At 34.8% G+C, this 11,405-nt stretch overlaps 1 protein-coding gene across 1 annotated transcript; it reads left to right on the plus strand.

Annotated features, from left to right (window-relative positions):
• Positions 1-1,987: 1,987 nt before the first annotated feature.
• Positions 1,988-10,682, plus strand: LOC136830333 (carboxypeptidase B-like). The gene is made up of 9 exons (XM_067089773.1): positions 1,988-3,114; positions 4,256-4,362; positions 4,932-5,128; positions 5,748-5,895; positions 6,681-6,838; positions 7,408-7,501; positions 8,132-8,334; positions 8,998-9,082; positions 9,831-10,682. The coding sequence occupies exons 1-9, from the start codon at positions 3,038-3,040 to the stop codon at positions 10,019-10,021; spliced, it is 1,260 nt and encodes a 419-aa protein (XP_066945874.1). The 5' UTR covers positions 1,988-3,037; the 3' UTR covers positions 10,022-10,682.
• Positions 10,683-11,405: the final 723 nt, after the last annotated feature.

The following is an 11,405-nucleotide window of genomic DNA, read 5'->3' on the forward strand; positions in this document are numbered from 1 at the left end:
TATATATATATATATATATAAATATATATATATATATATACATATATATATGTATATAAATATATATATATATATATATATATATATATATATATATATATATATATATATATATTTTATATATATTCTCCTGAAAGTCAAAAACCTTTATAAAATATAGGTTATTCCCCCAATACCATCTCGTAGGCTGACTTGTACCCTAAGGTACATACTGATAAACGCATCTGAAGCATTCTAGACTTTATAAAATTCCTCCAGATGAATCAATTTCTATATATTTTGGGCCTAAAATATTTTCGTAACATTTGTATTCCCTTGAAAATAAAGGGAAGGAAAAGAGAATATATTTAGAGAGTTACCACAGAGTTGTACTCTTGAATGTTCGTAGCTGTCTTTGTATCAAAATAAAATTTGAAATTCGTTGACTATATTCAGTACCCTTTCCGTTAATTGCACTGAGGTTTGTCACCTGCATGAGGAAATGTCATTATCTGCTGATATCATTAGCGCTGTTGCTACTAAAATTATTATTATTATTATTATTATTATTATTATTATTATTATTATTATTATTATTATTATTATTGACTACTAATATCATTGCCACTACTGCTATTATTATTATTATTATTATTATTATTATTATTATTATTATTATTATTATTATTATAATTATTATTATTATTATTATTATTATTAATTATTATTATTATTATTATTATTATTATTATTATTATTATTATTATTATTATTATTATTATTATTATTATTATTGACTACCAATATCATTGCCACTACTGCTGCTATTATTATTATTATTATTATTATTATTATTATTATTATTATTATTATTATTATTATTATTATTATTATTATTATTATTATTATTATAAGAGTGGCATTAATAAAAAAACAGAAGTAAACCAAGGGCAAGGCCAGCCTACATTCCAATTGATTTATCGGGTTGTATCTCCTTGGCGTAAAAGAAAATTTATGATCAATTTTATCACTCCTTTCATCTCTCAAATGTGAGATTCTCCTGAAACTCGGTCCTGAGAAAAAGCTGTCACTTTTAAAAGCGTCTTCGTTGGTTGGGCAGAGTCCACAGGTCCACACCAGGGTCTTGTTTTCCTTTTGGTATGTTGCTTAACTACCTGGCTCACTATGAAGAAGGTTATGTGCTGGTATAAAGCCGTCTGATTCTAAAATGATAAACCGTCTTCCTATTAAATTCTTGAATTTGTTTCTTTCTTTCTCTCTCTCTCTCTCTCTCTCTCTCTCTCTCTCTCTCTCTCTCTCTCTCTCTCTCTCTTTCTTTCTCTCTCTCTCTCTCTCTCTCTCTCTCTCTCTCTCTCTCTCTCTCTCTCTATATATATATATATATATATATATATATATATATATATATATATATATATATATATATATATATATATATATATATATATATATATATATATATATATATGTATATATATACATATACATACATATAACATACGTATATTTGTATGTGTACGTGAGTGTATGTTTATGTGTACGTGTGTCTGTGCCTTATGTTTACATTTGTTAAAACACACAAATAAATGACGAGAAAAACAAAACAAAAAATAAATAAAGAAAGAAATAAAATCCACCAAGCACAACAAGAGTTGATAAACAAGTGTTTGTTTCCCACACTCGGGAAGTACTAGTTTGTCAAGAAGAAGAAGAAGAAGGAGGAGGAGGAGGAGGAGGAGGAGGAGGAGGAGGAGGAGGAGGAGAAGAAAAAGGCGATACAACGGCATTCATGTTTCTCACTTTAGATAATCCGGGAAAATTCTCGTCATTATGAAACAGTTTATAAATATAGTTATTTTTTTTATATTTTTTGTGTGTTTTTCTGTATTTGGGCATATCGCTCCTGTCGTGGAAATGAATAGTTGGCAACTCAAGTAATGGTTGCCAGAAAGTCACTTGTATCAGACTCCGCTAAAGAATGTTGTCTAAGTGTGACCAGAAGTCCTGCACAAAATGCGCAGATGTAAACATAACGACTGACAGGCCTCTGAAATCATATCTCAGAGGTTTGAAGCATTCTAAGAATACTTCAAACAATGACAAAAAGAGTTGAGTAAAACGTAGATGAAAATAGAAAAATGGCATCACTTCTGCTCTGTGCAGAGGTAATGATTGTAAAAACTGGTATAATTGCCTTGTTTGTGCACTCATAATGCTTAATAACATCGCACAAATACTGAGAATAAAATATCTGGTCATTTTGGATGGACGTGATGTGATGAAGATGAGAAATTCGATATTTAAACGGACGTGTATTTTCAAGGAGAGAAAGCAGAGTGGAGGGGCAAAAGTTGACTTCGTGTCTGATGTAGTAAATGTGGTTTGAAGAAGAAAAATCAGAGTACGTGAGAAAAGGCCAGGTGTGTTACTCCCGTTATGAGATTGAAGACAAAATTTGTAGAAAGCGAGGTGGCTAATGTACTTGTAATCCACTTATGGAAAAGTATGGAAATGAAAGCTACTACAGATACTTAGGAGCCTGCATCTCTTCTTATTCCGTTCTGAAGGGGAAACGCTGGTCTTGCTAGAAGGTATGAACGCAAAAGTAAGCAGTGTCAATGATAGCTGAATATGGAGATAGTATTGCTAGTATTTTTTACAATGAGGATGGTCAGCATTGGCGATGCAAGATTTCAAACGTATAGTTTTCAATTATAGCTTCGCAAGATAACATAGTGAGGCAAGAGAGTTGCATTAACTAGGCCTACCACCAATCCCTCGGCCCCAGTAAGACTGGAAGGCCCCATGAGAACACCCGCAGGCTGCCTAATTACGTATCAGAGCCCGACCAATGCTCGCACTGAACCAGCCAGATTAACAAACCCGAGTGAGATTATGAAAGATAACCAATCCGATTAGGCAAAGCTGCGAGAGTCGTTTTTTAGGGACTGACTGTCATCCACGAAGGCAAAATTCGAGCTGCAAAGCGGTGCCGAGCCCATAAAAAGGACTCGCCTCTCCAGGAGAGGTTGCCATCATGAGGTCCTTGGCATTTGTTGTGGCTTTTCTCTTGGTGGGGGTCTCCTACGGAGAGCCGAGGAAGGACTATGCTGGGTAAGTTATTTTTTTTATCGCTTCTGGAGTCGTGGCTGAATTTATTTCAAAAATTCAGATGATTGGTTCATAAATTCTTGGAAGTAACTGGTACATTTAGAGTACGTTTATATTCGTCCTAAATACTTCATATCGCATTTATATACAGTATATATGTATGTATGTATGTATGTATGTATGTATGTATATATATATATATATATATATATATATATATATATATATATATATATATATATATATATATATATATATATATATATATATATATATATATATATATAAGTACAAATATAAACGTACTCTCTCTCTCTTTTATATATATATATATATATATATATATATATATATATATATATATATATACATATTTATATATACACATATATATACATATGCAAATATATATGATATATATATATTATATATATAACACATATATATACATATACATCTTAAGAATTATGAATTTTGGTTCATAAATTATATCTTTTTATTCCCAACCTCCAAACTCACAGAACCAAAGTTTTTACCTAGATTGATATAATCAGAATAATAAATAATAATTACTATTAATTTCAGAACTGATCTAGAATTATGTCCTACCTGCCTATCTAGTTATCTATCATCTATCATCTATCATCCCACCTCGATAATAGTAGAACATGGCTTTTCCCATCTCCCAAGAAGACATATGCTGAAAAAAAAGTAAAAAAAAAATACGTCGAAATTTCTTCAGCGCAATCGAGTTTTCTGTACAGCCGCTACAGCGTATAATCAAGGCCACCGAAAATAGATCTAGCTTTCGGTGGTCTCGGTATAATGCTGTATGAGCCGCGGCCCATGAAACTCTGGCCACGGCCCGGTAGTTGCCTGGCCTATATCGTTGCCAGACGCACGATCATGGCTAACTTTAACCTTAAATAAAATGGAAAATACTGAGGCTAGAGGGTTGCAATTTGGTGTGTTTGATGATTGGAGGGTGGATGGTCAACATACCAATTTGCAGCCCTCTAGCCTCATTAGTTTCTAAGATCTGAGGGCGGACAGACGAAGCCGGCACAATAGTTTTCTTTTACAGAAAACTAAATAAAGGACCCTGATTTTTAACATTTCTCAAACATTATTGATAATATTCCAGCGCCCAAGTGCTTCGGGCGACGCCAGAAAATGAGTCCCAGCTGCATTATCTACGAGGACTTCTCATGAAGAATGTGTATGACTTCTGGACGGAGCCTGGAGCCGTAGGTAAGGAAAATGTATGGTTTTATTTTTAAGCACATATATATATATATATATATATATATATATATATATATATATATATATATGTGAATATATAAATATAAATAAACACACATGCATATGCCAAAGTTTCTTCGACGCAATCGAGTTTCCTGTACAGCCGCTACAGCGTATAATCAAGGCCACCGAAAATAGATCTATCTCTCGATGTATCGCTATAATGCTGTATGAGCCGCGGCCCATGAAACTTTAACCACGGCCCGGTGGTGACCTATCCTATAGCGTTGCAAGAAGCACGATTATGGCTAACTTTAACCTTAAATAAAATCAAAACTACTGAGGCTAGAGGGCTGCAATTTGGTATGTTTGATGATTGGTGGGTGGGTGATCAACATACCAATTTTCAGCCCTCTAGCCTCAGTAGATTTTAAGATCTGAGGACGGACAGACAAAGCCGGCACAATAGTTTCCTTATACAGAAAACTAATAACTGATCAACTTGACTTAATTACCTCTACAAACTGTCTTGCCAAACTAATTTCAAGACTAATAACAAAATACCTTCCTTCCAGGGCGACCGGTAGACATCCTGGCCACGGCGTTCCAGCTTCCAGTCCTGAAGAAGACGTTGGCGAGGCTCGGTCTGGATTTCTCAGTCCACATTGGCAATGTTGGAGATCTTCTGAAAGAGAGCAGAATCGCCCAGGAGAGGGCAGAGGCCCACCGTCAGTCCAGTATGGACTGGAATTCCTACCACCGATATGACGGGGTATTATTATTATTATTATTATTATTATTATTATTATTATTATTATTATTATTATTATTATTATTATTATTATTCTTAGTGAGTCATGGGCTTCTAAATAAGCTTCCTTAGGGTGGAATTCTCGTATACGAAAAAACGTAAAAATTAATATGTATTTATATATATATATATATATATATATATATATATATATATATATATATATATATATAGAGAGAGAGAGAGAGAGAGAGAGAGAGAGAGAGAGAGAGAGAGAGAGAGAGAGAGAGAGAGAGATCAATAGTAAATAGATATAACCAATATTCTATATAAATAACAAATAAACGGATGAGTAAATATCGAGATGCCTATATATATATATATATATATATATATATATATATATATATATATATATATATATATATATATATATATATATATACACATATATATCATAGAGATAGATAGATAGATAGATATTACTAGATATAGCCAACCTTACACAAATGCGTCACATCAATAAACAAGCAAATTAGGAAATGCAATATGCAGGCGCGCTTCAAATATCTTGAGAAAAAAAAGTGGAAGGATTATAACATCATATTAGCATCCTACTAAAGAGTTTCCCTACGACCAGATCATGGCTTGGCTCGAATCCCTGGCCACGGAATACCCTGACCTCTGCAGCATTGAGGATGTGGGCACCAGTTACGAGGGCAGGACTATGAAGTTGTTTAGACTCGGTTCTGGACCCGACACTAATCCCGGGATCTTCGTTGATGGAGGTAGGCATTGACAGAGTTCCAAAATATTGCAGTGAATTAAAAGAAAGGATTAATTACAAATCTGGAAAACGTAAGCATTGACAGAGTTCCAAAACAATGCAGTAAATTGAAAAAAAAATTATTAATTACAAATCTGGAAAACGTAAGCACCAACAGAGTTCCAAAACAATGCTGTAAATTGAATAAAAAGGATTAATTACAAATCTGGAAAACGTAAGCACCGACAGAGTACCAAAACAATGCAGTAAATTGAAAAAAAGGATTAATTACAAATCTGGAAAACGTAAGCATTGACAGAGTTCCAGAATAATGCAGTAAATTAAAAAAAAATATTAATTACAAATCCGGAACACGTAAGCACCAACAGAGTTCCAAATCAACGCAGTAAAGTTTAAAAAAAAAGGATTAATTACAAATCTGGAAAACGTAAGCATCGACAGAGTTCCAAATCAACGCAGTAAAGTTTTAAAAAAAGGATTAATTACAAATCTGGAACACGTAAGCACCAACAGAGTTCCAAAATAATGCAGTAAATTGAAAAAAAGGGATACATTACAAATCAGGAAAACGTAAGCACCAACAAAGTTCCAAAACAATGTAGTAAATTAAAAAAAAATCATGATTAATTACAAATCTGGAAAACGTAAGCATCAACAGAGTTCTAAAGCTTTGCAATTAGCATCCTTCTCGGCGTCAAGATTTCAGAAAACGTCATAAAACTTTCTTTTCTACATTGCCTTAAAACCTCAAAGTTAACGCCCTCCCCCCTCCTGCGCCTCCTCCAGGTTTGCACGCACGTGAGTGGATATCGCCTGCAGTAGTGACCTATATAATCAACGAGCTCGTCCGGGATAGGGTCATCTACAGTGACCTCCTTTCCAAGGTCAACTTCTACGTCATGCCCGTCATTAATCCGGACGGGTATGAGTACTCGTTTACAGATGTGAGTAGGGTTGGTGGCAGTGGGTATCAGTTTTATAGGTTATAGATGTTTCTATATATGTATATGTGTATATATGTATATATATATGTATATATACATATAAGTATATATATATATATATATGTATGTATGTATGTATGTATATATATAAATATAAATATATTTATATATAATACTCTTCATTTAAATCCGAATATTATCCTTTCACTAATAAAGAGTTATTTTTCCAAAATTCGATCCGAAAAAAATCATATCTGTATAAAATCATCAAGATTCACCATTTTAAAAAAAATATTCTAATTGCAAACGTTAATTTTTCATCAACGCCCAATTCCTTGCAATTTCAAAAAGTTGAAATTCCATCTTTTTCTAATATTTATTTTCAGAAAACCATTATAGACAATAGGTTATCATAATCAAGACTATGACACAGCCATAGTCATAATACAATTCAACTAATAATAATAATAATAATAATAATAATAATAATAATAATAATAATAATAATAATAATAATAATAATAATAATTAATAAAGAAAACATTGATTTTCAAACATATTTTTTTCAGGAGCGTCTGTGGCGCAAGACTCGATCTGATACTGATTCGGCCAGAGGCTGCAAGGGGGTTGATGGCAACCGGAACTGGGCATTCCACTGGATGGGTACGGATGCCCGCTGTGGCTCGCATAGCTTGCATAGCTTCTGTTGGTCATGTAGCTTCCATAATTTCTGTAGTTTATCAACTTTAGTTAGCGTAGCTTGCATAGCTTCAGTAGTTTATATACCTTGCATAGCTTGCATAGCTTCTGTTGGTCATGTAGCTTGCATAGCTCCAGTAGTTTACAGACCTTGCATAGCAGCTTTTGTCGATATAGCTTGCATAGCTCCAGTAGTTTACAGACCTTACATAGCAGCTTTTGTCGATATAGCTTGCATAGCTCCAGTAGTTTACAGACCTTGCATAGCAGCTTTTGTCGATATAGCTTGCATAGCTCCAGTAGTTTACAGACCTTGCATAGCAGCTTTTGTTGATATAGCTTGCATAGCTCAATTAGTTTGTATACTATGCATAATTTACAAGTTAAAATTCATATGAGCTTCAGCCCTGAGTAGATCTTCTACTATCCTACAAAAAAATGGGGTCCTACTTCCTTCCAGAAGGGGAATTCCCTCACTTCCTCCTTACTCCCAGAACTAGACAAGATAAACATCCCCATGCTATACAAAAATGAAATATTTCACAAGACATCCCTTCAGTAAAAGGAACTTTCTGACTCCTTCTGCGTTCCCAGAGGTCGGAGCATCGGACGACCCCTGTTCTAACTTATACGCTGGTCCAGAGGCGTTTTCGGAGGTGGAGATGAGGGTCGTCAGAGATCAGATTTTGAGGTTCAAGGACAACCTGAAGGCTTACCTGACTTTTCACTCGTACTCACAGTTATTGCTCTACCCTTGGGGATACACCTCCGATCTCCCTGAGGACTGGAGAGATTTGGTAAGCAGGATGCGTGAGAGAGAGAGAGAGAGAGAGAGAGAGACAGAGAGAGAGAGGGCATTTTCCGGAGACTAATTTACGATCACTAAAAAGAAACCTATTTTTTACTTCTCATATGAATGGTTGAAATCATTCAAAACAATAACAGGAAGAGCAAAAAGAAGAAGAATGAGAATAAATCTCTCTCTCTCTCTCTCTCTCTCTCTCTCTCTCTCTCTCTCTCTCTCTCTCTCTCTCTCTCTCTCAAGTGCACGTATTCATTTCAATTACCTTTCATGCGCGGGGATAATGAAACATGGCAAACTCATCCCGTAGAGTTTATCGCACTAACTGGCGAAGACCTATTCGAAAAAGAGGTCTGAACAAAATATTTCTTATTTTTCTTTTTCCTTTTCAATCTAACGTCATTTTTATGGTTTCCATGGATATTCAGTAGTTCTCTTAATGCATTCGCAGTGATATATGAAGCACGCAAATGAGGCGAATGCAGAAATGCTTACAAGCAATCTTGCTTGCTTCCAACTGCTACTTTCAAGTAAGTACAGTCTGTCATGCAAATACTTCCCCATCTTTCTTTTATTCTAAGCCTCTTCTCTGTCTCTTTCTCTCCCTCATTCTCAAAGGTCTGTTATTGCCAGTTAACATCTTTTTCTTCGTCCACAGGATAGCCTGGCCCAGGACGCTGCCGATGCCCTATTTCGAGTACACCACAAACATTACAAAGTCGGGTCTGTTACCCATGTTCTTTGTAAGTGTGGAGGAAGCGTTTTCGTATGTTGATTCGTATCGTGTTATATTATATCATATATTACTTTCACACACACACACACACACACACACACACACACACACACATATATATATATATATATATATATATATATATATATATATATATATATATATATATAGTATATATAATGTTTTATATACCTTATAGAATACATTATAAAATTCATTAGGTCCTATGTAATATGAATATATAAGACAATTGCTTGAAATGGTTTGGCAATGATCTTTATTCGCCATTCTCTTGTTTTTTTTTTTGTTTTTTTTTTATTTAGTATATTTCTCACAAGTTTATATTCTCCCCTTTTTGTCTGATCTCTAACATCAATACAAATAATAATAACATTTCTATATGAAAAACCTGATTTTGGAATTCTCTACCTGCCTTTGTTTTCTTTCCCCAGTTCCTATAACTACCCAGCTTTTGTGAGGCACTTTTCCAATTAAGTTCTAGTTTTCTTTTTTTATCTCAATTTTTTCTTTTTTTCTGGCCTGGGCAGCAAAAGGGCATTAGGGTACAAGCCCCACTGAGCATTTCTCAAAATAATTCACCTGCCATTCTTATAACTATCTTACTTTTGTGAGGCAATTTTTACCTTTTATTCTCAAATTTTCTCCTTCTTTTCTGGCCTGGGCAACAAAAGGACACTAGGATACAAGCCCTACAGACCATACCTCTTAACAGAAATTTATCTGCCATTTCACAGACGAAGCAGCCGGGGGATCGGACGACTGGGCCAAGGGCGTCGCCGGCGTGAAGTACTCCTACACCCTGGAACTCAGGGACAAAGGTCACTACGGGTTCGTCCTGCCGGCCACCGAGATCATCCCTTCGGGAGAAGAGACCTTCGAGGGCTTCATGGTCGTGGCCAACTTCATCAGGGATCATTATTCGTAGGAAGGAAGTTCGACGAAGGAAGTTCGGGCCTGGTGGAAGTTTTAAGTTTGCTTTCGATCCCAATATTCTGATTCATTATTTTCCTTGTTTTCAAAGCTGCAGTTTTTTGGGGGGTTTAATTCTACTTCCGTCTTCATAAGACCAACTTCGTCAGGGAGGAAGTTTGACGAAGGAAGTTTGGGCCTGGTGGAAGTTTTAGGTTTGCTTTCGGTCATAAATATTCTTCTTCATTTTCATTGTTCTCAAAGCTGCAGTTTTTTGGGGTTTTATTTCTACTTCCGTCTTCGTAAGACCAACTTCGTCAGGAACGAAGTTTGACGAAGGAAGTTTGGGCCTGGTGGAAGTTTTAGGTTTGCTTTCGATCATAAATATTCTTCTTCATTGTTTTCCTTTTCCTGAATCTTCAAGTGCAAGAAAATATTTTATGTTTTCTAATTTTATTCAGTTTTGTTCATGAACATTTTAATTCTTTACTTCATTACTTATTCAAATATTATAATTATATTTTTTTTTCAAAATTTACATCTTCAAGCACAACCATGTTTTTTTAGTTGCCGAATTCAAATGAAATCCTCAAAAATTCCAATTTCTGAAAATATTGTCTCGGTTCCAGGACATTATTGTTACAGAAACCAATAAAGGTTTTTTTTGTTTCAAAACATTCAATTTTTTCTGTCTTCCTTGGTATGAGACATATCTATAAATAAACATTTTTATATGAAGAAACGCTAATGAAAATGAATGATAAAATTTACCTTAATTTTGTTTCCAAGAGTTCATGAACATTCGCCTTTTCAGTTTTCTGTAAAAGAAAATTTGAGATGGCTATTTGCCTGTCAGTCCACGCTTTTTCTGTCCGCCCCCAGATCTTAAAAACTCCTGAGGCTAGAGGGCTGCAAATTGGTATGCTGATCATCCACCCTCCAATCATCAAACATACCAAATTGCAGCCCTCTAGCCTCAGTAGTTTTTATTTTATTCGAGTTTAAAGTTAGCCATGATCTTGCGTCTGGCAAAGCTATAGGTTCCAACAACACAGGCCACCATCGGCCCGCGGCTGATTGATTCATGGTTCCGTGGCTGAGAGTTTCATGGTCGGTGGCTGAGAGTTTCACACAGCGTTATACGCTGTACAGAAAACTCGATTGCGCCGAAGAAACTTCGGGTCATTTTTTACTATAAAATCATTTGAAAGATTGGAAGTTAGGTGAGAAACAAACTAGGCATAATTTCCAAGAATACATATTTCATACACTCCAATACATTCCTACGTGTTCATAACACCTTATAAACCACAGACGTTTTTGTTATTGTGAGAAGCATACGTCTAGGAGATATTATACAACGTTATTGACCACAGTTCAACACATGATTATAACCGTGT

Source organism: Macrobrachium rosenbergii, chromosome 46, assembly GCF_040412425.1.
Source record: "Macrobrachium rosenbergii isolate ZJJX-2024 chromosome 46, ASM4041242v1, whole genome shotgun sequence".
In the NCBI taxonomy this organism is placed as follows: domain Eukaryota; kingdom Metazoa; phylum Arthropoda; class Malacostraca; order Decapoda; family Palaemonidae; genus Macrobrachium; species Macrobrachium rosenbergii.